The 26361-nt window shown below is 37.7% G+C and overlaps 1 protein-coding gene across 10 annotated transcripts in view; it reads left to right on the top strand.

Annotated features, from left to right (window-relative positions):
• Window positions 1-26361, top strand: part of EML5 (EMAP like 5) — a 163951-nt gene that overhangs the window by 121920 nt on the left and 15670 nt on the right. For all 10 annotated transcript variants that reach the window (XR_009053392.1, XR_009053391.1, XM_057733805.1 and 7 more), the window contains 4 exons: window positions 952-1030; window positions 2142-2271; window positions 4728-4826; window positions 17956-17976. Coding sequence is in view for 8 of the 10 variants with exons in the window: in XM_057733805.1 (XP_057589788.1) it covers window positions 952-1030; window positions 2142-2271; window positions 4728-4826; window positions 17956-17976 (329 nt within the window). In the remaining 2 variants the exon portion in view is untranslated. The remainder of the gene's footprint in view (window positions 1-951; window positions 1031-2141; window positions 2272-4727; window positions 4827-17955; window positions 17977-26361) is intronic.

Genomic DNA, 26361 nt, shown 5'->3' with positions numbered 1-26361 from the left:
TGATTGATTTGGATTCAGTGTTCAGGTTACTAAACATTTGAGTAACAGCTGAGTTAAAAACTAAACTAAATGATGTAGGTTTTTAAAAAATTAAACAAAGGGATGTTTTTTAGGGAAGAGTCTCCATATTTAAATAATTCGAAACGAGAGCTCTGTACACCTGATGACACATTATAAATAGGTCCTGAACTGTAGTGGAAACAGAGAAGGAGAGGGATAGACTTGAGAGCTACTATGTAGGTAAAGTTGAAAAATATGTCGTAAATAGAAGAAGGGAAGAGAAGGAGTTGGAGGCAATAGTAATAACCTTTTACAGAGCTTTGCATGGTTTACATGCTTTGTAACTGTAAACTGTCTTGCTTGACTAACTGATGGTGATGCCATAACCACACTGGGGACTTCAGAAGAAGAGCGAATAGAGGGCAGAGGAGCAGGTAGTGAGCACACATTTGAAATCAGATATGACTTATGTTGCCAACAGTATGGAAAGTTTATAGAAATATTTTCAAAATTCAGTTCAAGAAGATATATTGAGTACCTGCCAAGTGCAAGATGAGCACATGATTACTTTTAAGAGCAGTAATCTAGGCTTTGTTGATAATGCACCCCATCAAGAAGTTTTTGAGTGTGTAAAACTAACATTTGTATATTTTTATCATCATTCTGTTCTTGTGCTATTATATTACATTAAAAAAATTTTTTATTATATTTATGAAACATACACCAAAGAAATGAAAAGAAAAATGAATAAGACTTCTAACATTTTGTTTTCCACCTTTCTGCTTTAGAGGATATCAAGATACAGAGGATAGAGTCTAGTGAGAAACACAGAGTGGGTTCATTTCTGTGAAGATGTGTCAAAGACATCTCTCTCTGGAGGGCAGGCGAGAGAAGCTCACTGAAGGCACCCAGTGATGGATTCTTGTCCTCTCTCTCACTTCTCTGTTTCAGGCCTCCCGTGAGCAGGGCCCCGCCACAGCCAGAGAAACTCCAGACCAACAATGTTGGCAAGAAAAAGAGACCCATAGAGGTGAGGAAAACCCACTCCCCAGTGTTAACTTGTACCCTAAAATGTATCCAGGGTTTATTTTGTTTGCTTTTTGTAAAACACCTAAATCTTGTCATTATTCTTTATGAAAATAAATGTATTGATATGCTTTTTTGTTTAGTTGTAAAAATTGATTGCTTACCTGTCAAGTCTGAGTCTTAGATTGATATCTTCTATTCCTTTTTTATTAGTCTTTTAGTTTTCTGTGAATAATACCCTGAATGGAACTGTATCTCAGAGAACTTGTAAATGTAAATATATGGAATGATCTGTGGTTTATAGAAACATAGGCACTTTGGCAGTGCCTGTGCTTATATTATACTTAGTGGTTTGAACTTATAAGTTAAACGTTTAATACTTATACCAAACCAGGGTTTATCCCATATGATGTGTACACTGTAGGATTTAATGAAGGCCCTGCTTCCAAGCAAAGAAAACTTCCACAATAATTGAGCAAAAAAGGAAAGTAATCCCAGGCATTTCATAATCCCAGTATCAGCAGCAACAAGCAAACTGTGCTGAGGTCAAAAACAAGGCATAAAGCTGTGGGAGGGTGATTGTTGTACTTCCGGCCCCTCTTAGCCTCACAGCCGTCAATGAAAATGGACACTTTGAGTAGCAGAATTATCTGCTAGAACTTTAGCATGAGTTATCAGACATGGCCTGCTTAGTGCATACTGTTTGGATCCTTGAATGTACATCACTTGGACATAATTTATCCTGAGTTATGTGCGCAGATCAAATATTTTGACTGACAATTAATACAAATTGAAATATTCTCCTTTTGGACATGGAAGAAGTATCTCAATGTTTAGCACATGAAATCTTAAGAACTAAAATTCTTTGAATCAAATGGCCTTGTGGTTCCCTTTTCATTTTTATAACTTTATGTAGAAAAGTATGGAATGTGTGTTTCAGCTGCCCAAAACAGGTTACATAGAGAGGTATACCTAGCTTGATTTTGTGTTTGAAATTTATAAAACATCAAAAATGTATCCTCCATTTTGACAGAAGATACCAGTACTGTATACAGCAAAATAATGGTGAACATTTGGACATGAGGAATTGTATAATGGTTTTATCATTGTTATAGGACCTTGTGTTGGAGCTTGTTTTTGGCTATCGAGGCAGAGACTGTAGGAATAATGTTCATTATTTAAATGATGGTGATGATATAATTTATCACACTGCCTCCGTTGGAATTCTGCACAATGTTGCTACAGGTAGGAAACCCTGATTCTCCATTCCCCACTTTTTAAAACTTAGAATTTTTTATTTAGCATCTTAGAACTCTTCGTTAAAAATATAAATAATTAAAGTACATAAGTCTAGAAAATAAATACTTTGTACTATAGAACTTTCTAGTAATATTTTAAGTAACAAATTTATAGTCTTGAAGAGGGTATAACAGAGCAGAAAAGGGTTTCATAATGCAAAGTGCTTGTAGATCTTGATTAGAAGTGAAGGATTACTGTATGTTGAAAGCATGTTTTATTGCGAAACCATTTGTAACTTTATTCTATTCTCCCATAACCTAAACATGAAAGTGGATGGGTGTCTTTGATAGTTAGTGATTGAAAGCAGCATGTTGGATGAATGATTGCTAGAGGGTGGGAGTGGAGTGGCAGTGTTCATGCTGAGGCCTCAGAAAGCCAAGGAGGTTAGCTAAGAAAGCTATTTGCCTGTGACTCGACTGATGATACCCTGTTAGATTAAAGATGAGAAAATATTTCCTGATTTCTGTTTAACTGATTGGATTGTTGAAAAGCATATAAAGTTCTCTAAGCATCATTTGATGACCAATGATGTGATAATTCTACTAGTAATACTCAGTATTAATTTTTGATTCTGTTTTATTATGTATAGTTGTAAAGTTCATAAAGTCTGAAAGTTAGAAGTAAAGATATAGATTATCTAGAACAAACATTCCTGGCTTTTTCCTCTGGTAGCTTCACTCTAATTAGGTAAAGTGGGTTATGTGAGTCATAATCCCCCACCCCTGGTCAGTATTAATCATTAGTATGATACTTCTCTTTTAGTTTCCCTAAGAAAAAAACTCATCAAGATTGCACAAATCAGTGGCAGTTTTCCATTTAATAATTTGGCTCTTTTAAAAAAATACCTCTTTGAGACTTCCCTGGTGGTCCAGTGGTTAAGCCTTCACCTTCCCTTGCAGGAGGTGCAGCTTCAGTCCCTGGTCAGGGAGCTAAGATCCCACATGCCTCAGGGCCAAAAAACCAAAACATAAAACATAAGCAATATTGTAACAAATTCAATAAAGACTTTAAAAATGGTCCACATCAAAAAAAATCTTTAAAGAAAAAGTACCTCTTAGAAAGAAGATCCTCTTTGAGGCTTCACTAACCCGTCAAAGAGAATAGAGAGGATAACAAAAGACAGACTACATAAGGATGAAAGTATAAGTATGCTTTCATATTTATACTTGAAATTTCCTTTATTTTTAATTTACTGATTTTTAATTAATCCCCTTTCTAATGATGGAATGTAGCAAGAGAGGGCAGAGGGAACACTAACTACCGGCTCCAGTTCTGGTTATTTGGCCTCTCACCATTTTAGGGATACATTGATATGTTTACAGTGTAAGAAGTCTTGATCTATTAGCTGATCTACTAATTTAGCCAGCAACACATGTAATTACTTCTTTGTTCCATTAACTGAACTCTCAGCCCTGAGAAATATGAAGCACATTTCACTTCATTTTAAAGTAATGTTAGATATGTTAAATATCATTTTTAAAATGTCTTCTTTGGTTTTGTTTTGCTTTTTGGAGGACCTGGTATTGATGGAACTCTATAATCTAGACCCAGTTTACTGTCCTGACCTCATTTCCCACCTCCCTGTTTTACTTGCGCAAGCCTCATTTATTGCCTCCTGCACAGTCATAGTCTGCTAAGGTCTCTTCACTGTCACTGCTACTGGATGAGTCACATTACTTCTTTGATCAGAATTCTTCAATACCTCCCCACTGACTACAAAATAAATGTGAAATTTAATAATAGGCTTGTTTTCAAAATCCTCTGTAATTCTAATTTTGATTTGCCTGCCCAACCATATTTCTCACTTTTCTTCTTTGTTACCCTACACTGCAGCCAGATGAGCCATCTGTATGCATACCCAATACTTTCCTGCCTTTGTACCTTTGCTTCAAGTATTCTTCTCCCTGGAAGGTCCTTTCCCACCCACATTCACACTTACAGAATCTGTCGTGTCAGTCCAGGAGTGCCATCTGCTCATAAGAATAAACTTTTCTACTACAAATTCCCATAGCATTTTGATCTTTAACTCCCTGTGTCACTTGATGTCTTCAACCTTGTATTACATAGTTTATGCCTTTCAGGGTTCTATTACTTTAAGGATTTCTCAGTCATGTTTCCATCCTTAGGATGAAGTGTGTATGTTATGCTCCAAAAATATGTGTTGAGACTTCCCTGGTGGTCCAGTGGTTAAGACTGCACGCTTCCACTGCAGGGGGCATGGGTTTGATCCCTGGTCGGGGAACTAAGATTCCACATGCTGTGTGGTGTGGCCACCAAAAATATATACATATATGTGTGTTAAATAAGCAAGTAAGTTAAACCCAGCAGTTTATTACTCTAAGTGCATTTGATTATTTCACCTTAAAGTTTTCATATTTAATTTTCAAATTCTTTTTTTATAGGGACTCAGAGTTTTTATCAGGAGCATAATGATGATATTCTGTGCCTCACTGTAAATCAGCACCCCAAATTTATCAACATAGTGGCAACTGGCCAAGTAGGTATGTTTCTATATTTTAAAAAGAAACAGTTTTCAGTAATTGTCTTGTTCAAATTAATTCAGTATCCCAGGGGAAAAACTAAAATATATTTGTGTATTTTTCTTTTTTTTTTAAGCTCTTTATTGGAATATAATTGCTTTACACTCTTCTGCCAGTTTTTGAGGTACACCAAAGTGAATCAGCTGTATTTATACATATATCCCCATATCCCCTCCCTCCCGCGACTCCCTCCCACTCTCCCTATCCTGGCCCTCTAAGGCATCACCCATCATCAAGTTGATCTCCCTTTCTTATACAGCAACTTCCCACTAGCTATCTATTTTACAGTTGATAGTGTATTTATGTCAATGCTACTTTCTCACTTCGTCCCAGCTTCCCCTTTGTGGCCCACTCTCTCCAACCCCGTGTCCTCCAGTCCATTCTCTTTGTCTGCATCTTTATTCTTTATCTGTCACTGGGTTCTACAGTACCATTTTTTTAGATTCCATATATATGAGTTAGCATACGGTATTTGCTTTTCTCTTTCTGGCTTACTTCGCTCTGTATGAGTCTCTGGGTCTATCCACCTCATTACATATAGCTCCATTTCATTCCTTTTTATGGCTGAGTAATATTCCATTGTATATGTGTGCCACATCTTCCTTATCCGTTCATCTGTTGATGGGCATTTAGGTTGCTTCCATGTCCTGGCTATTGTAAATAGTGCTGCAACGAACATTATGGTACATGTTTCTTTTTGGATTATGCTTTTCTCTGGGTATATGCCCAGTAGTGGGATTACTGGATCATATGGTAGTTCTATTTGTAGTTTTTTAAGGAACCTCCAAACTGTTTTCCATAGTGGCTGTACCAACTTACATTGCCACCAACAGTGCAGGAGAGTTCCCTTTTCTCCACACCCACTCCAACATTTATTGTTTCTAGATGTTTTGATGATGGCCATTCTGACCGGTGAGAGGTGATACCTCATTGTGGCTTTGACTTGCATTTCTCTAATGATTAGTGATGCTGAGCATCTTTTCATGTGTTTGTTAACCATCTGTATGTGTTCTTTGGAGAAATGTCTCTTTAGGTCTTCTGCCCATTTGTGGATTGGGTTATTTTCTTTTTTGGTATTAAGCTGCATGAGCTGCTTATATATTTTGGAGGTTAATCCTTTGTCCGTTGCTTCATTGGCAAGTATTTTCTCCCATTCTAAAATATATTTGTGTATTTTTCGAAATGCATTTGTACATAAAGCACACAGCTATTTTTACTGTATTATTTGCTTCCAGGTACCTTTCTCTCATTTTGGTTATCTGAGTTGGTTCAAACAGTTCAGAATTAAGAATGAGCTGTTTTATGGTGGTTGAAATAGTTGGATTTAATCCTTCAGCAGAGATTTCTGATCAGCAAAAAGTTTTAATTTAACAGCATATAAAGCAGAAGGGAAGAATTTGAGGAGAGAATGGTAAATAAGAGGAGCCGAGATGTAACTAGACTTAGAGGGGCAGAACATCTGCCTCAGCAGGGGATCATCTAGAAAGAAGAGAGAAGTCGGGTCTATTCCATGTTAATAGAGCCCTTCTGCCCTTTCCTTTGACAAGTGATCTAATTTGCCAACTATTTTTGAAATCTCCTATCTTGCTGTGTTCCTCCAACTCTATGGAAAACTTAAACAAAGGCCATAACTCCACAGCAAGATGATGAGAGGATGGTAGGTCTCTTTAGGACACATCTTCCAGTTGCTGATCATTATGACTGCTGTGTTATGACTTGGTCAGTCAGATCTTCACAACCCTGGGACAGTTTGTAAAAAATGATCAAAATCATTGGATTTATTGGATCTCAGTGAGACTCTATTGCTAAGCCAGCTTTCCAAGTGTCTTTTTCCTCTTGAATAAGATACTTTATACTTTTAATATCTCCATTTTTCATAACTAAACTGATCAGTTAGAAACTTCTCTAGATTGCTTAGTTCTACAGTTATGCCACAAAGACCGTTGTAATCTTCCTTTCTGTAAAATTTTCCACTTTTAAAAACAAAGTAGACCAGTACTTCACCTGTTACATACAAAGTAGTCTAATCTTTGATATATTATTTATTTTATTTTTTATTGACATATAGTTGATTTACAATGTTGTGTTAGATTTAGGTGTACAGCAAAGTGATTCAGTTATATGTGTGTTCTTTTTCATATTCTTTTCCGTTATGGTTTATCACAGGATATTGAATATACTTCCCTGTGGTATACAGTAGGACCTTGTTGCTTATCTGTTTTATATATACTAGTTTGTATCTGCTGATCCCAAATTTATAATTTATCCTTCCCCCACCCCCTTTCTTCTTTGGTAGCCATAAGTTTGTTTTCTATGTCTGTGAGTCTGTTTCTGTTTTATAAACAAGTTCATTTGTGTCATATTTTAGATTCCACATATAAGTAATATCATATAGTATTTGTCTTTCTCTTTTTGACTTACTTCAACTAGTCCAATAATCTCTAAATCCATCCATGTTGCTGCACATGGTATTATTTCATTCTTTTTTATGGCTGAGTAGTATTCCATTGTGTATATATACCATATCTTCTTTATCCATTCATCTGTGGATGGACATTTAGGTTGCTTCCATGTCTTGGCTATTGTAAATAGTACTGCAGTGAACTTTGGGGTACATGTATCTTCTTGAATTAGAGTTCTCTCTGGATATTTGCCCAGGAGAGGGATTGCTGGATCACATGGCAAGTCTATTTTTAGTTTCTTGAGGAACCTCCATACTGTTTTCCATAGTGGCTGTACCAATTTACATTCCCACCAACAGTGTAGGAGAGTTCCCTTTTCTCCACACCCTCTCCAGGATTTGTTATTTGTAGACTTTTTTGTAGTTTATTTTTGTGTATGATTTGATGGTGTGTTCTAACATCATTAATTTGCATGCAGCTGCCCAGCTTTCCCAGCACCACTTGCTGAAGAAACTGTCTTTTCTCCATTGTATACTCTTGTCTCCTTTGTGGGTTTATTTCTATGCTCTCTATTCTGTTCCATTGACCTGTATGTCTGTTTTTATGCCAGTACCATGCTATTTCGATTACTGCAGCTTTGTAGTATTGTCTGAAGTCTGGGAGGATTATGTCTCCTGCTTTGCTCTCTTTCCTCAGGATTGCTTTGGCAATTCTGGGTCTTTTATAATGCCACATAAATGTTGGAATTATTTGTTCTAGTTCTGTGAAAAATGTTATGGATAATTTGATAGGGATCACATTAAATCTGTAGATTGCTTTGGGTAGTATGGCCATTTTAATCGTATCAATTCTTCCAATCCAAGAGCATGGTATATCTTTCATTTCTTTAAGTTATCTTCATTTTCCTTTATTAATGTTTTATAGTTCTCAGCATATAAGTTTTTTACCTCCTTGGTCAGGTTTATTCCTAGGTTTTGGGGTTTTTTTTAATGTATTTTTATTTTATTTTTAAATAGAGAACTCAGCTGTACCTCCTGTCTTTTTTTAAATTCTATTTTATTTTATTTATTTTTTAAAATATTTATTTATTTATTTATTTATTTATTTATTTATTTATTGGCTGCATTGGGTCTTCGTTGCTGCACACAGGCTTTCTCTAGTTGTAGTGAGCCGGGGCTACTCTTCGTTGTGGTGTACAGGCCTCTCATTGTGGTCGTTTCTCTTGTTGCAGAGCACTGGCTCTAGGTGCATGGGCTTCAGTAGTTGTGGTATGTGGGCTCAATAGTTGTGGCTCGTGGGCTCTAGAGCACAGGCTCAGTAGTTGTGGCACATGGGCTTAGTTGCTCCATGGCATGTGGGATCTTCCCTGCCCAGGGATCGGATCCGTGTCCCCTGCATTGGCAGGCGGATTCCTAACCACTGTGCCACCAGGGAAGCCCTGATATGATTTTAAAAGAGAATGTGTTTTTACTTTCCCTTCCTGATATTTCCTTGTGTTAGTGTAAAGAAATGCAACAGATTTCTGTATGTTAATCTTGTATCCTGCTACTTTGCTGAATTCGTTTATCAGTTCTAGTAGTTTTGTGTGGAGTCTTTAGGGTTTTCTATATATATCATGTCATCTGCATGTAATGACAGTTTTACCTCTTCTCTTCCAATTTGTATACCTTTTATTTCTTTTTCTTGTCTGAGTGCTGTGGCTAGGACTTCCAATACTATGCTAAATAGAAATGGTAAGAGTGGGCATCCTTGCCTTCCTCCAGATTTTAGCAGGAAGGCTTTCAGTTTTTCACCGTTGAGTATTATGTTGACTGTGGGTTTGTCATAAATAACTTTTATCATGTTGAGATATGTTCCTTTTATACCCACTTTGGTGAGAGTTTTTATCACAAATGGATGTTGAATTTTATCAAATGCTTTTTCTGCATCTGTTGAAATGAAATCATGTAGTTTTTTTCTTGATATGTGTATCAATCACATTGATTGATTTGTGTTTGTTGAACCATCCTTGTGACCCTGGGATGAATCCAACTTGATCATGGTGTGTGATCTTTTTTATGTGTTATTGGATTTTGTTTGCTAATATTTTGTTGAGAATTTTTGCATCTATATTTATCAAAGATATTGGCCTGTAATTTTCTTTTTTTGGTATTGTCTTTGGTTTTGGTATTTGGGCAATGGCAGCTTCATAGCATGTCTTTGGGAGTATTCTCTCCTCTTTAATCTTTTGGAAGAGTTTGATAAGGATCAGTATAAGTTCTTCTTTGTATGTTTGGTGAAATTCCCCAGTAAAGCCACCTGGTCCTGGACTTTTGTTTGTGAAAACTTGTTCTAGATTTTCCAATTTGTCAGCATATAATTGTTCAGTATATTCTCGTATGGTTCTTTGTAGTTGTGTGGTATAAGTTGTTATTTTTCCTCTTTCATTTCTTATTTTGTTTATTTGGGTCCTCTCCCTTTTCTTCTTGGTGAGCCTGGCCAGAGGTTTGTTGATTTTGCTTACCCTTTCAAAGAACCAGCTCTTGGTTTTATTGATTTTTTTTTCAATTGTTTTTTAATCTCTATTGTATTTATTTCCTCCATGACCTTTATTATTTCCTTCCTTCTGCTGACTTTAGGTTTGGTTTGTTCTTCTTTCTCTAATTCTTTTAGGTGATAGGTTAGGTTGTTTATTTGAGCTTTTTCTTGTTTTTTGAGAAAGGCCTGCATCGGTATGAACTTCCCTCGAAGAACTGCTTTTGCTGCATCCCATAGATTATGTATGATTGTGTTTTCATTATCATTTGTCTCAAGGTATTTTCTAATTTCCCATTTAATTTCATCATTGATCCATTTGGTTTCTTAGTAGCATGTTGTTTAGTCTCCATGTAATTGTTTTTCTTGTTTCTCTTTCTGTGGTTGATTTCTAGTTTCATGCTGTTGTGGTCAGAAAAGATGCTTGAATAATTTCTAGCCTCTTAAATTTGTTGAGGCTTGTTTTGTGAACTAGTATGTGGTCAATCCTAGAGGACATTCCATGTGCACTTGAAAAGAATGGATATTCTGTTTTTTTGGATGTAATGTCCTAAAAATATCAGTTAAGTCCAGCTTGTGTCATTTAGGATCTCCATTGCGTTACTGATTTTCTGCCTGGAAGATCTGTCCATTGACATGAGTGGGATGTTAAAGTCTCCTACTATTATTGTATTTCTGTCACTTTCTCCTGTTACATCTGTTAGTATTTGTTTTATGTATTTATGTGCTCCTATAATGGATGCATATATGTTAACAAGTGTAATATGCTCTTCTTGTATTGATCCTTTTATCATTATATAGTGGCCTTTTTTACCCTTTTTTATGGCCTTTGTTTTAAAGTCTATTTTGTATGATATGAGTATTGCTATCCTTGCTTTCTTGTTATTTCTGTTTGCGTGAAATATCTTTTTCCATCCCCTCACTTTCACTCTATGTGTATTCTTTACCCTAAAGTGGATTTCTTGTAGGCAGCATATTGTAGGCTTTAGTTTTATGTATCCAATCTGCCACTCTGTGTCCCTTTTTTTTTTTTTAAGTATCATGGAGACTTTTTTTTAGGTTTTTCACACTATTTTAAGGGTTTAAGTGAGATTTTTCAGGCTTAGGAGCATAATGGCTATTTATAGCTGTAGTTAAGAGTACATATGATTTTCTTTTTCTTTTCATTGAAGTATAATTGATTTACAATGTTGTGTTAGTTTCAGGTTACTGCAAAATGATTCAGTTATACATACATATATATATCTATTTTTTTCAGATTATTTTCTCTTATAGATTATTGCAAAATATTGAGTATATAGTTTCCTGTGCTATACAATAGGTCCTTGTTGGCTGTCTGTTTTACATATAGTAGTATGTATATGTTAATCCCAGCCTCCTAATTTATCCCCTCCCCATTCCATGTCTTTTGTGCTTTTTGTTTGTTTGTTTTTTATTTATTTATTTATTTATTGGCTGTGTTGGGTCTTTGTTGTTGCACACAGGCTTTTTCTAGTTGTGGTGAGCAGGGGCAACTCTTCATTGTGGTGCAGGGGCTCCTCACTGTAGTGGCTTCTCTTGTTGTAGAGCATGGACTCTAGGCATGTGGGCTTCAGTAGTTGCAGCACATGGGCTCAATAGTTGTGGCTCACAGGCTCTAGAGCACAGGCTCAGTAGTTGTGGTGCATGGGCTTAGTTGCTCCAAGGCATGTGGTATATTCCTGGGGCAGGAATTGAACCCGTGTCCCCTGCATTGACAGGCGGATTCTTAACCACTGCCCCACCTAGGAAGTCCCCTGTGTCTTTTGATTGGAGCATTTAGTCTATTGACATTTAAGGTAATTATTGATAGATGTATATTTATTACCATTTTAAAACTTGTTTTGCAGTTTATTTTGTATTTCTTCTTCTTTTTTGTTTTTCTTTTTGTGGTTTGATGATTTTCTTTTGTATTATGCTTATATTCTCTTTGGTTTTTGTGAATCTGTTGTATGTTTTTGATTTGTGGTTAACCTGTTTTTCAAATATGTTAATCCACTACTATATCTTCTTGGTAGTTATATAGGCTCAAACACATTCTTAAAAGAAACAAACAAAAAACCTGGGAGTTTGCTGGCAGTCCAGTGGTTAGGATTTAGTGCTTTCACTGCCAGAGGCCTGGTTAGATCCCAGGGAACTAAGATCCTGCAGGCTCTGTGGTGCAGGGAAAAAAACAAAACAAACAAACAAAAAACCAACTTGACATGTCTTAAGCGTTTCATAATAAAGAGCAAAGGTGGACTTCCCAGGTGGCGCAGTGGTAAAGAATCCGCCTGCCAATGCAGGGGACATGGGTTCAAGCCCTGCCCTGGGAAGATTCCACATGCCATGGAGCAACTAAGCCCGTGTGCCACAACTATTGAGCCTGTGCTCTAGAGCCCATGAGCCACTACTACTGAGCCCATGTGCCACAACTATCGAAGCTTATGTGCCTAGAGCCCGTGCTCCACAACAAGAGAAACCACTACAATGAGGAGCCTGCGCACCACAATGAAGAGTAGCCCCCACTCGCAGCAACTAGAGAAAGCCCGTGTGCAGCAACGAAGACCCAATGCAGCCAATAAATAAATAAAATAAATAAATAAATTAAAAAAATAAATAAATAAAGAGCAAAGGAAGGAAGAGACTTTGAAACAAACAAAACAATCTACATCTTCCTATGCTGCCACCCCCATTTCATGGGTTGATGTTGCCTTTCACACCTTCACATTCATCCTTTCCTGCTCATTGTAGTTATCACTTTCACAGAATTTGTTTTGTTTTTTTACAATCTGTCTATTGACTTATTTACTTTCCAATTGTGATTTTCTCTTTCCTATAGACTCTTGCTTCTTTTCTGTTTAGAGAAGACCTTTCAATATTTCTTTTATGATAGGTTTAGCATTGGTGTATTCTTTTAGTTTTTGCTCATCTGAGAAATTCTCTCTCTCTCTTTCTGTTCTGCATGATAATCTTGCTGGGTGAGGTATACTGTGTTGCAGGTTTTTCCCTTTCAGGACTTTGAATATATCCTGCCACTCCCTTGTGGCCTGCAGTGTTTCTGTAGAGAAATCAGCTGATAGCCTTATGGGTGTCCCCTTGTCATTAACTCCTCATTTTCTCTTGCTGTCTTTAGAATCCTCCCTTTAACTTTTACCATTTTAATCGTAATATGTCCAGGTGTAGGTCTGTTTGTGTTCATTTTGTTTGGGGCCTTCTGTGCTTTCTGTACCTGGATATCTGTTTCCTTCTTTAGGTTTGGAAAATTTTCAGCCATAATTTCTTCAAATATATTTTCGATCCCCTTTTCTCTTTCTTCTCTTCTTAGGGTCCTTATTATGTGTAGATTGGGACACTTTATACTATCCCATAAGTCTTGTATATTGCTTTAATTTTCTTTTTCATTTGTCTTGCTGTCTGCTGATCTGATTGAATGATTTCCATTATTCTGTCTTCCAGATCACTTATTCGTTCTCCTGCATTATCCAGTTTGCTGCTTATTGCCTTTAGCTCAGCTTTTGTCTTGGCAAATGAGTTTCTAATTTTAATTGGCTCCTCGTTATAGTTTCTAGTTGCTTTTTACAGTAATCTGCATTTCTATCAATAGCCCTTCTTAATTCCTTCAGTATTTTCATTACCTCCTTTTTCAGCTGAGGCTCTAGTAGACTGGAGAGATCTGCTTCATTGTTCTTTCAGGGGAATTCTCTTGAACTTTTAATTGGGAGTGGTTCCTCTGCTTCTTCATTTTACTTATATTTTTATGACTTTATGAATTTAAGAGAAACAGTTATCTACTGTGATCCTGAAGAGCTGTTTTTATGTGGGGGTGCCCTGTGTATCCTCCGTGAGTCTGGTTTTGGTGCGAGGGCTGCTTTTTGTGTGGACACCTGCTACATCTTTCCTCAGTGTGTGTTGGTCATTACCCGCTTGATAGGGGGTGTGATTGTTGTTGTGTGACCAGAGCCGGCACTAGATGTTGAGTGGGGCCTCCTCTTTGTTCTGTGGTTGTCACAGCCCTGTTGGGGGCAGGGTCTGCGCCCCAACTGTTGGAGTAGACACCCGCAGATCTGTTTCTGAACCACGGTGTGAAGTAGGCAGGGCTGGAGCAGGGAGTGGAACCACTGAGTATTCCTCTGCAGGACCTGGCCACCATTCCTCTGCATTCTGTGGTGCTGCCTGTCACCGCTGTGTGGATTCACAAAGTACACCGTTTTGGCACTGCCCCCCGCCCCACCTCAACTGTGGGAATTCAAGCAGTTGTCTTGGGTGTCCCTCTGGTGTTGTGCTCACAAAGCCAGTAGTGCAGATCCCTTGGTTCAGAACCACTGAGGTTAGGCACTGGGACTGCCATAGTTTTGAACCTGGACCTATCATAGAACTACTGAGTCAGTCCAGACCCCAGCCCGCCTCTGTGTGCTTGCGTGGCAAAGCCCGAACGAGATCACCAGTAATCTGCTCAGATGTGCCGCGGGCACTGAGTTTACAACGTGCATAAATTCACAGATCCCACAGCCACTGGGGCACTCAGATTTCAGCCCTGCTTCCAGAGTCACACAACCCCTGGGAATCAGTTTGGATTTCAGCCCTGCCTGCAATCCATTGGTGCTTATGCCCTCCCAGAGCTCATAGAGGCCTGCTGTGAGCACTCCAAGAGCGGGAGGCTGCTATGGGAGGCTTGGGGGGGATGCCCCTCCCTTCAAGCATTAACAGTGGGGCTTCAGTGGCAGACCCAAGCTCCTTCCTGCCCACATCCTTGGTTGTGGCTTGGACCATACGTCAACCCCTTCAGGCTATCTCCACACAGCCATCCCCAGTCCTCTCCCCGGGTCTGTCCTCTGAAACCCGAGTTTCACCACCCAACCCCTCGCACACACCAGCAGATGTGCGTCTCAGGCTGGGGAATGCAGCAGGTGGCCAGGACCCTCTGTGTTGGTCTCCACCTGTTCTGCCTGCCACAAACCAGCTGCTGCACTCTTCTCTGAGCCTCTGAAGCTTCTTTTCTATCCCAGCTGATCTCACCACCCTGAAGGGGCTTCCCAGGGTGAGGGAATCTTTCCTCTTTCACAGCTCCCACCCAGGGGCACAGGTGCCCTTCTGATTCTTTTTTTTTCCTTTCATCCTACCTGGTTACGTGGTGATCTTTCTTGCAGTTTTGGTTTTATGAGACCTACCAGCATTCAGCAGGTATTCTGTGAGAATTATTCCACATGTAGATGTATTTTTGATGTATTTGTGGGAGGAGGTGTCTCACAAATACATCATGTCCTTCTATTCTGCCATCTTGATATGGCCCTTCTAATCTTTGAATGTAAATACCTAGATATAGCTCCTTTTCACAGTGTTTTTTGAAATTGAAGTCTTACTTTCATTCTGCAGGAGGAATAAGAGAGCAAGTTACCATTTAGGTCATGAAGGCATATAGTTCAGTGCCTCTTGGCATATAGTTATTGCTCAGTTAATTTTTAGTAAGTTCACTTATTCGAGAAAATTACTGAGTATCTACCTGAGGACCAGGGTATTATTCTTGTTCCTTGGGATATAAGCAGCTTACAAAAAAAGACAAAATCTCTATGTTAGTAGAATTTACATTCTAATATGAATGGAATCCTAGAAGACATGGTTCTCTCATTTCCCAACTTTTCTTCTTCTCCTTTTCTTTCCCCTTTTCTTCCTTTATTAATAAGCAACTTTGTTTAACATATTACTGCTGTAGTTTTCTCTTTTGATTAAGAAATGTTGTGGGGCTTCCTAGGTGGCGCAGTGGTTGAGAATCCACCTGCCAATGCAGGGGACACAGGTTTGAGCCCTGCTCCAGGAAGATCCCACATGCTGCAGGGAAACTAAGCCCGTGTGCCACAACTATTGAGCCCATGTGCTGCAACTACTGAAGCCCACGCACCTAGAGCCTGAGCTCCGCAACAAGAGAAGCCACGGCAACAAGGAGCCCGCACACCGCAACGAAGAGTAGCCCCCACTCACCGCAACTAAAAAGAAAGCCCACGGCACAGCAAAAAAACACCCAACACAGACAATAAAATAATAAATAAATAAATAAATTTATAAAAAAAAAGAAAGAAAGAAAGAAATGTTGTGGTCACAAATTAATCTTTCAGGACTTCCCTGGTGGTGCAGTGGTTAAGAATCCACCTGCCAATACAGGGGACATGAGTTTGATCCCTGGTCTGGGAAGATCCCACATGCCATGCAGCAGCTAAGCCCATGCGCCACAACTACTGAGCCTGTGCTCTAGAGCCTGCATGCTGCAACCACTGAAGCCCTTGCACCTAGAGCCCGTGCTCCACAAGAGAAGCCACTGCAGTGAGAAGCCCACAGACTGCAACAAAGAGTAGCCCCCAACTAGAGAAAGCCTTCACACAGCAACGAAGACCCAATGCAGACAGAAAAAAAAAATTTTAATCTTTCATGAAATTTGACCCTCTTTCCTACTTTCCTTTTTTAAAATTGAGGTGTAGTTGACATATAATACTATGTTAGTTCCAGATGCATAATGATTTGATATTTGTATTCTTTCCCTTTTTTTGAAAGGCAGCACTATAGAGAATGTGGAATAGCTAATTATCTCTCCCTCTCTCTCCCTCCAAGTCAAAGTTCAGGCAGTATAGAGCTGAATTTTAGAACATGTATGTAGTTCTGTGCTGTGCCTGACTTGTACCATTCCACAAGATGGATAAAATTCTTTACTGATGACTAATTAAGTGTAAAAAGGACTCAAGAGAAGACCAAGGAGTTAGAGACTTTTTCTCTTCTGAACCTAAAGAGAACTGAATCAGTAGGTACTTTGCCTGCCAGGCTTGTTTAATACCCACAAAGCACAAAACCACTTTCTAAAATGTATATGGTTCTCTTTGTTAAAAATCATATAAATCATAGAGGAACTGAAATATTTGCTTTTGTGGTATCTTAGCTAGTTACAGTCAAACTTTTCTTTCTTCTTGGATTCTCAGAGCCAAATATCCATTGTTAGATGCCCATCATCAGATGTTTGAATTTCCTTTGTTACGTGTGTGATTAAGTGTCCTCCTACTTATGCTTGAACCTCATTATCACTTGATGCCTAACAGTAACCCAGCCTCTCCTTAGGAAGCTCTGTTAATAAAGTGCTTCTTCATGTAGAACAGAAATCTGTTTCTCTTTCATTACACTTCACTGGTCCTCATTTTGGGACACCTGGAATATATAGACCTGTGAAGTTTAGGTCTTTATCTGTACTCTTTATTTGTCCCAGGCCCTGCAGATATTCTGGGATAAGCCTGATCTCCAAAACCAGACACCCTCAGTCTTTAAACCATTCTTCATGTGACATAGTTTCGAGTGCTCTTGTCATTTGGTTATCAGAGCATGTTCAGAACCAAGAGTGGTATATCCTGACTGGTCTGCTCAGCAGAGTCAGCTACTTCATTACCTTTGCTCTCATATTCCAGGTCAGGACACAGTAGGTCTACTACTTTATCTGCAGGTCCTTGAAATAATTATTTCGTAGGGATATAAAGCTCTACCAAAGCAAAGAACAATTGCCTATCTTGAAAAGATTCCTAAATTTTTCTGCTTGCTTTCTTTGCTAAAGACTATTGCTTCTAAAATTTTGGTTAGTATTTCCACTGCAAATATAATGAGTTTTGTATTTTCTTTTTTGGCAATCTTTTACTCATACACAAAATGTTTAGTTAAAAAAATAGAGGTTAATTTGTGGTCTGCATTAAGACCTTTTTTTTTCTTCCTGAGTTACATGCTAACTTTTGCCATCATTTCTCTCAGGAGGTTTAGATCTAATTCTTCCCTGCAAGTAAAGATCCATTAAAGCCCAAAGGATCTATTAACAGGGCATTTTGTAAAACAAAATAAAGTCATATCAATTTTAAACTATATCAATATTATTTTAAAAGTTGTAATTAAAATATATTGTAACTCACTAAATATAAAAAAATATTAATCCAAAGATTGGAAGGTTATATAGAATGTTAATATGCATATGTAATTGAAATTAGTGGCTTCACTTACAGTGTACTCAATCTTACATAATAAGATTAATTTTGTATGTGACAATTATTTAAATTATTTTAAATTATCATTTTATGATAACTAAGTTTTTACAAATTTTGCTTGTAGTATTTATGCTATTTATGAGTAATTATTTTTCTGCTACTTTTCCATTATAGGTGATTCAGCAGACATGTCAGGTAAGGAAATTAATCATTTTCTGTTTTAGTCATATTATTAAGTAATGATAGCCCAAATTTTTAGAGTAATAAGATACTTGAACCTATTTCGGATTATTTTAAAATTAAGAATACATCATTTTAATGTCATGATACTGAGCCCAATCTGCAATAATGTTTTTTTTTTACGAACTAATATATTTTGACCTTCTTAGTGTGCCCAGCATTGTTGTAAGCCCATCACGTGTTACCTATTAACTTGCCAATATCATATAGCTGGTAAGAGTAAAGGTGGGGCTAAAATTTGATCTTAAGTATGAATCAATAAATTTTATTTCCTAGAAATAAAATTTTTTTAATTTATTATTTTCATATAACCATCTTAATTATTGCACATACTAGATCAACAGAGCATTTAAAGATTTGAAAATAACTTTTATTATTGATTTTGACCTTGGCTTTGTGAAGTTAAAAAGCTATTAGATGAACAGTACATGCCTGTTGTTTTTAGATATTATAATAACTAGGCTTTTTAACTCACTTTGTTTACATAATATAGTAAGAAGTAGCAGTTTGATAAGAAAACATTTCCCAGTGATTTGTATCCATTTCCCTCCCCTCCTCCAGGGTAAAGCATGATTTTGTGATTTGACTATTTAACTATAAATTTATTCAGTACAACAGGCAAGGTTCTTGCCCTCTTGGGCTACACTCAAGAGCAAGGGTTAGTGAACTACAGCTCTTGGGCCAATTCTGGTCCAACACCTGTTTTTGTACAATCCATGACTGAGTATAGTTTTTACTAATTTGAGTAGTTGGAAAATATCAAGGGAAGAATAAAATTTCACAAAACATGAAAGGTGTGTGAAATTCAGATTTCAGTATCCATAGATAAAGTTTATCGGACACAGCCATGTTTTTTCAGTTACATATTGTCTCTGGCAGCTTTTGTGTTTTAAAAGAGTTGAGTAGTTGCAACAGAGACTGTTTATAACACTCTCATTGCTTTCCATTGCTGCTTGGCACACTACAAATTGCAGTGATTCTGTTTTAAAACTTGACAGGTTTTGAGTGCTATGTGTATTGCTATTCCACAACATTTTTGTTGTTGAAGTATAGTTGATGTACAACATTATATTAGTTTCAGATGTACAGCATTGTGATTCATTTTTTTTTACAGCTTATACTCCACTAAAAGTTATTACAAGATAATGGCTATAATTCCACTGTGCTATACAGTATATCCTTACCTATTTTATACAAAGCAGTTTAATCTCATACCCCTAATTTGCCCCTCCCCTCTTCTCTTTCCTTAGGTGACGACTAGTTTGTTTTCTTTTTGTTTCTTTTTTTTTTTAAAGATTTATTTTATTATTTATTTCATTTTATTTTTGGCTGTGTTGGGTCTTTGTTTCTATGCACGGGCTGTCTCTAGTTGTGGTGAGCAGGTGCTAGTCTTCATTGTGGTACGTGGATTTTCTCATTGCTGTGGCTTCTTTTTTTGTGGAGCATGGGCTCTAGGTGCACGGGCTTCAGTAGTTGTGGCTCATGGGCTCTAGAGCACAGTAGTTGTGGCACACGGGCTTAGTTGCTCCATGGCATGTGGGATCTTCCTGGCCCAGGGATCTAATCCCCTGAATTATCAGGTGGATTCTTAACCACTGCACCACCAGAGAAGCCCACCACTAGTTTGTTTTCTGTATTTGTGAGTCTGTTTCTGTTTTGTATATACACTCATTTGTATTGTTTTTTAAATTCTACATATAGGTGATATCATACAGTATTTGTCTTTCTCTGACTTATTTCACTAAATATAATATTCTCTAGATCCAGCCACATTGCTGCCATTTTTTTTTGTTTTTTAACCAGTGTATATCTATTATGTCAAAACAAGGAAGGGGAAAGAAAAATAGACTTTGAGTGTCAAACACTAAAGGCACTGTGAAGTGTGGATTATGTTGTTATCAAATTAGATGGTAAAACATTGTGTTTATTATGTGATGATACTATAGCTGTGCTGAAAGAATCTATGTCAACGTTTTCACACTAAACTCTATCACATTATTCCCAGTTCACAGGAAAGCAAAAATCAGAACACTTAGAAACTTTAAAACAATATCTCATCACAACAGAATTTCTTCAAACCAATAAAAATAAAATGTGGCTACAACCTAAGCAAGGTCCTGAATGAGTCATGTTAGCTGTTCAAGAAAAGCTGTTTAGTACTGTGAATTAATTAAATCATGTTTATTGATTGCAATGAACAAGTGTCCAGAGAAAATAAACTTCAGACTGTTAGCTTTTTGGCAAAAACCATTGCTAAAAGAATAGAAGACATTGGGAACAATAGCAATAGTCACTAAAAACAAGACAAAAGAAAACAAGGCATATGATTTTGAATGATGTCCCTCAGCTTTTGACGGGTTGACAAATGTTGCCAGTTGTTTACTTGAGGAATCAATGCTGACTTTTAAGTGACTGAAGTTTGCCTCTATGAATGGTCTCCTTGGAACAACTACAAAAGATAATATTTTCAAATAAGTTAAGAAGACATTAATGCAGTACAACCTGAAGTGGAATTTGCTAAGATGTATCACAACCGATGGTAAAACTATGTGGGAAGCTAGAGCAGAAAAGGGGATAGCTGGTTAAATTTACAAGGCTTGTAAACATTTAAGGCATTCGAAGCCTATGGTTATTGACTGTGTTATTCGTCAGCAGGCAGTTTGTGGAAAATTTCTCAATCTGTTATGTGTAATTGAGCCTCAGTATTTTGTTATTGAGAGTCAACAGTTAACTTTGTTCTCATAGACTTAATTATCATCAGTTCCATTAATTTATGTTAGAAATAGAAGGTGAATGTGCTGACTGGCCCTATTCCCACAGCAGTTCAGTGGTTTAGCAGTGGTAACTTTTTTTTTTCAATTTCTGTAGTTCAGACCCAGGAGTGAAATTTTTCTGAGTGAGAAGAACTGCCCTCAGTCTCTATTATGGAAAACTGAATGGCTTTGGAAATTAGTTTTTGCTGCACACTTGGTAATGTTTGTTAATGATTCAACCTGAAATTACAAGGAAACTACAATTACAGTTACAACCTGAAATTTCATTTACACTGCTTATATGTGAAACTTATCCTGCAGGAAAGTCATTTGATGACAGCTAATCTTTGAATCACAAGTAATGGCAAACTGCATTATACACTTCTCATATTGCCAAAAATTAAGAGGAGAAGTGACATTCCCATTCCCACACAAATTTGCAACAAATGTATTTTCTGGGCTCAAATTCCAGCAGCATTTTTTTAGATCTTGATACAAGTGTAAAGAAAATCTCCATATTTAAAAAATCTGTTTAACTGTACAATTGAGGAACTTCCACCTAACCTTCAATTTAAAGTTACTATTCTGCAGTGTAATACATGCTAAAAGGCAAATATCAAGACAAGACTCTAATAGAATTGTCTGAATGCCTTCCGTGTGATTAATATGCTCAATTAAAATTATATGCTTTTGGATTGGTACTCACATTGACAGTACCTGTCTGTGTGAGACATTTTCAAAGTTGAAAATTATTACAGATCATCGTTAACAGGTGAACATTTGCAATTTTTTTAAAAAAATAAAGAACACTGATTTTGAACCCCACTTGAGTGAATTCTTATCCCCCCAAAAAAGTTTCATTCTCATTAGCAGATCTATATTGTAAAAATTTTCACTCAATGAATTTCATCAATAAAAATTTTGTGGAAATTTGTTTTCTTTTACTACACAAGTACCTGCATAATATCTTCAATTTGTCTCTTATCTGACCCTTTACAGTAAAAGTCTCCTGCTTTAGAGGGAGACAGGCGATAAATGAGTGCATTTTAAAAATAACATGATCTAAGATGGTGATACATGTGATAAAAACAAATAGGGTGATGGCAATAAAATGAAGTGTTTTTTCAGAGGTGGTAACATTTAGCTAGGCCAAGGATGATGCGAAACAGTGATAGCCAAAGGGTAATCCTGGGGCTGCAGGCTGAGGCCCGTTTTGGGACTCCTACGACCACCCACACATTCAGTGATTCACTAGAGGACTCACAGGACCCAGAGATAGTTAGGGCCGTAGCTTATTACAGTGATCAGGAGGGGAAAAGACACATCAGGTGGAGCCTAGAGGATTGAGGCACAGGATTTCTGCGTCTCCTCCAGAACATTCTTCCGGGGGTCACACACAACCTGCTTCTTCTGCTAGCAGCCAGATGCCTCAGTGCAGGTGCGGTGCTTCTGCCCAGGGAAGCCCACTGCAGACTCAGAGACCAGGGTTTCTACTGGAGGCTGGTCACATAGACACAAAGCCACAACTACTAAAACACCATACTCCCAGAAGAAAGCAGGTGTTCAGTGCCCTGCCATGGACAAAACAGCCTTATCAACATAGGGAACATTTCAAAAGTCAGGTTCTTACATACTAGCAAGCAGGCCATTCTAGTGATAGTAACCTCAGTCCTACTTACGTTAACTCTTTCCTGTGGAGGCGCTAAAGCTGAATCAGGAAGAAACAGCGAGGTCAGTGTAACTGGAGTAGGCCTCTGAGGTGAACTTAGAGGGGTAGGAGTCCGTCACGTGGGGCTTTGCAGATCATGGACAGGAGTTTGGATTCATGCTAAGTGCAGAGTCCACCATTGGAGAGTTTTAAAGCAAAGGAGTTATGTGATCCAATTTATACTGTGAGGAAATCACTCTCTGCACTATTAAGAATATAGAGGGGAAAGAGCTTCTAGAAAATTACGAGGCAATCATAAGTAGTCCAAGCAAAAGACATTTTAAACTAGGGTGGTAGAAGTGAAAAGGGAAAAAACTAGACAAATATGGACTATATTTTAGAGGTAAATCCAGCAGTTTTTTCTGGTAAATTGGATGTGGGGCCATGACAAAAAGTAAGGAATCAAGACTAACTTAATTTTTTGCTTGAGCAGCTGGCTAAATGAGATAGGAGAATACTTTGGAAGAAATAGTTGGGCAGGGAGAAATTTCTGCAGTCATAAGAAATGAAGGGAGTGTAGGTTCAAATGCAAGAAAATGGTAGGTTTGGAGGTGGGAAAATAAGGAAGCTCCTCTCTGATGGCTTTTATTTCATCAGCTGAAAGTGAGGAAGTGGTGAAGTATGTGGGGGAAGAGTTTTGAAACTGTCCCTTTGGAATGTGGGAGAGTATATATTTGAAAAGATATGGTATAATTACCATTTGAATACAATAGATGTGTTTTGAGTAGACAGTAAGGGAACATCTTTTGTCTCACAAAGTTTTTTCAGCCCACCTGAGACTGTGTCAGGAGGTAAGAATTTGACATTTTTGATCCTTAAGGCAATTCAAGGAGAGAGAACTCTCTCTGGTCTAGGTTACTATTTGTCCTGATAGACAGTTGTCCATTAAATCACTTTAATGGTCTTATGTGTGCCCTCTAATGACAGGAAATAAGGAAATTTACTATCACACAGGAGTGAAGAGGGAGGGTGGTCTCCTGCACCTGCTGATTCAGGAGCTCCACGATGCGCTTCCCATCTCTTCGGCTCTGCCATCCACAGCCTTGGCCTCACCCATAAGGCTGTGGTATTTGTGTTATAAAAGGGCTGCCAGTAGCAGTTGGAATTATATGCTTCCCTGCTTTTTCATCAGGTGGGGAAGAGGATGAAAACCTCTTTCAAAACCATGACCTAAAATCAGTGCTTCCTCTTAGCCTGGTTGAATCATTTTAAGACGTGAGCAAAGCCCTGTACTAAGAAGACCCTGATGGGGGATACCATGTGCTGACTGGCGAATCTGGACTACTGAACTAAATCACTGATGTCGGGGGTGGGGGAATGGAAGGGTAAGGGTTGTGGGGTATGGGGGGCTGTTATCACAAAGGGCTCAGACTGATTAGCTGAGCATGCAGCATCTTTCCCCTGAATCACTTGCGTTGCATGAGGGAGGCATGGGTTCCTGAGTAAAATCAGAGCTTTATTAAGAAGGAAGGAAGGGATGGATGCTGGATATACAGCAAAGTGTTGTCCACTGCAGGCGCTAAAGGGCAGAATACAACTGGCACACGTAATGGTCCATATTAAATGTTGTTTTTAAAATACAGTGTTTACTGTGCTGCATCAAAGGCAAACTCGGGGATGAAAAAAGAATATCCTTTAAAACTTTGATTCTCATGAGACCCATTTGTAATTTTAAGAGACTCTTATGGCATCTCTGTACTGCAGACTAAGAGTCAAGAATGCATACATGTGGAATCTAGAAAAAGAGGTACAGATGAATGTATTTGCAGGGCAGGAATAGAGACACAGACGTAGAGAACAGATGTGTGGACACTGCGGGGGAAGGGGAGAGTGAGAGGAATTGGGAGATCAGGTTTAACATAAATACACTACCATGTGTAAAATACATAGCACAGGGAGCTCAGCTCAGTGCTCTGTGATGACCTAGATGTGTGAGGTGGTAGGGGAGGTCCAAGATGGAGGGGATTTATGTATACATATAGCTGATTCACTTTATTGTACAGCAGAAACTAACACAACATTGTAGAGCAATTATATGCCAATAAAATTTTTTTTTTAATTTTAAAAGAATGGTTATGAAGAGTTGGTGCGATTGATTTTCTGGAGACAGTTTAATGTGGAAAGAGCAAGAATAGAACCTGGGTGCTGAGAGCAGTGCACCTCTGCTGGCTCTGCCAGCTCTGAGTTGTGTGGCCTGGGGCAAGTCACTGAACTTCTCTGAGCCTGAGTTCATAGGAAAACATAACTGCCATATATACATTACTAATAAGAAAAAAATATCAAATTGTACACTTTAAATATATACAGTTTATTGTATGTCAATTATGTCTCAATAAAAGTTCTTTAAAAATAAAAAATATATATATCACTGTTTTTGTAAAAAAACAAACAAACAAACAAAAAAATCATAACTGCCTAGAAGTAGGGATTAGAAAACATGACATATTCTTGGGAACATGCCTGGCCCATGATGGACACTCCTGTCTGGTGGCCTCCAGGAAGGGGAGAAGAGTAGTATCTGTGTTACTCTAGCATCATGAATGACCACTTTCAAATTACAGGAGAAAATACAATATACTTATTGAACATAATTTAATCTTTCTTTACTAAGTTAGGCCTTTAGAACATTCATGAATCTAAATCTTAAATATTGTTACTGATGTAAGTTTTGAACACTCTAAATGTGTAACAATCCCATAATATAGTCATACCTATATGTTTTAAGATGTAAATTCTTGGTATAAGCTTCTCACCATCTCATTTGATTTTTTATAAAAGTTTGAAAAGCTCAGTAATTCAATTTACTTAAAATTACTTGCTATTTAAATTTTAGATAAATGTAATTCTTTAATTTGTGGTGTATTAAATTTGGAGAATATTAAATAACAGTGATGTTTCTTGAAAATTCATTATCTACATCATCACTTTTTTATATAAATTTATTCATTTATTTATTGGCTGTGTTGGGTCTTCGTTGCTGAGTATGGGCTTTCTCTAGTTGTGGTGCGAGGGCTTCTCAGTGCGGTGGCTTCTCTTATTGTGGAGTATGGGCTCTAGGTGCATGGGCTTCAGTAGTTGCAGCACATGGGCTCAGTAGTTTGGCACACAGGCTTAGTTGCCCCATGGCATGTGAGATCTTCCCAGACCAGGGATTAAACCCATGTTCCCTGCATTGGCAGGCGGATTCTTAACTAGTGCACCACCAGGGAAGTTCCTACATCATCACATTTAGACAATATAGTATATGGATTGCCCAGAGGTCCTTTTTGTAAATCTATAATTATGTTTCTATGTTACAGAAGACCTGTATAATATTTGTCACTGGCAAAAAAATCACAGAATGGGGACTTCCCTAGTGGTGCAGTGGTTAAGACTCTGCACTCCCAATGCAAGAGGCCAGCGTTCAATCCCTGGTCAGAGAACTAGATCACACGTGCATGCTGCAACTAAGAGTTCACATGCTGCAACTAAGGAGCCAGTGCAACCAAATAAATATTTTTTAAAAAATCATTGTAGAAAAATATTATAGAATAATCTCCAGTATATATATATATGTATGTATATATATATATATAAATTTTTTTTTTTAATTTAAGCCACCTAGTGTTCCTTACAGAATTAAATTTACCTGTTCCCTCATATCCTTTGACTTTCATTGAATGGGGAACATTCTAATTTTAGTCCACTTCTTAAAGTACTGTGGCCAGTTTTTCACACACAAATACTCTATTGTATGATAAACTTTTATGTCTGTTTCCATGTAGTTTTGATTTTTTTACAGTTGCATAAATCTTTGAACAATTTTTACTTAATGAAACTTAAATTTAATTCCCTGGGTTAATATAGTATAACAACTTTGAAGAACTGTCAGATTTAATT

Source organism: Hippopotamus amphibius, chromosome 4 (genome assembly GCF_030028045.1).
Source record: "Hippopotamus amphibius kiboko isolate mHipAmp2 chromosome 4, mHipAmp2.hap2, whole genome shotgun sequence".
Taxonomy (NCBI): Eukaryota; Metazoa; Chordata; class Mammalia; order Artiodactyla; family Hippopotamidae; genus Hippopotamus; species Hippopotamus amphibius.
The sequence above is the reverse complement of the archived record's forward strand: the minus strand, read 5'-3'. Positions and strand labels throughout refer to the sequence as shown.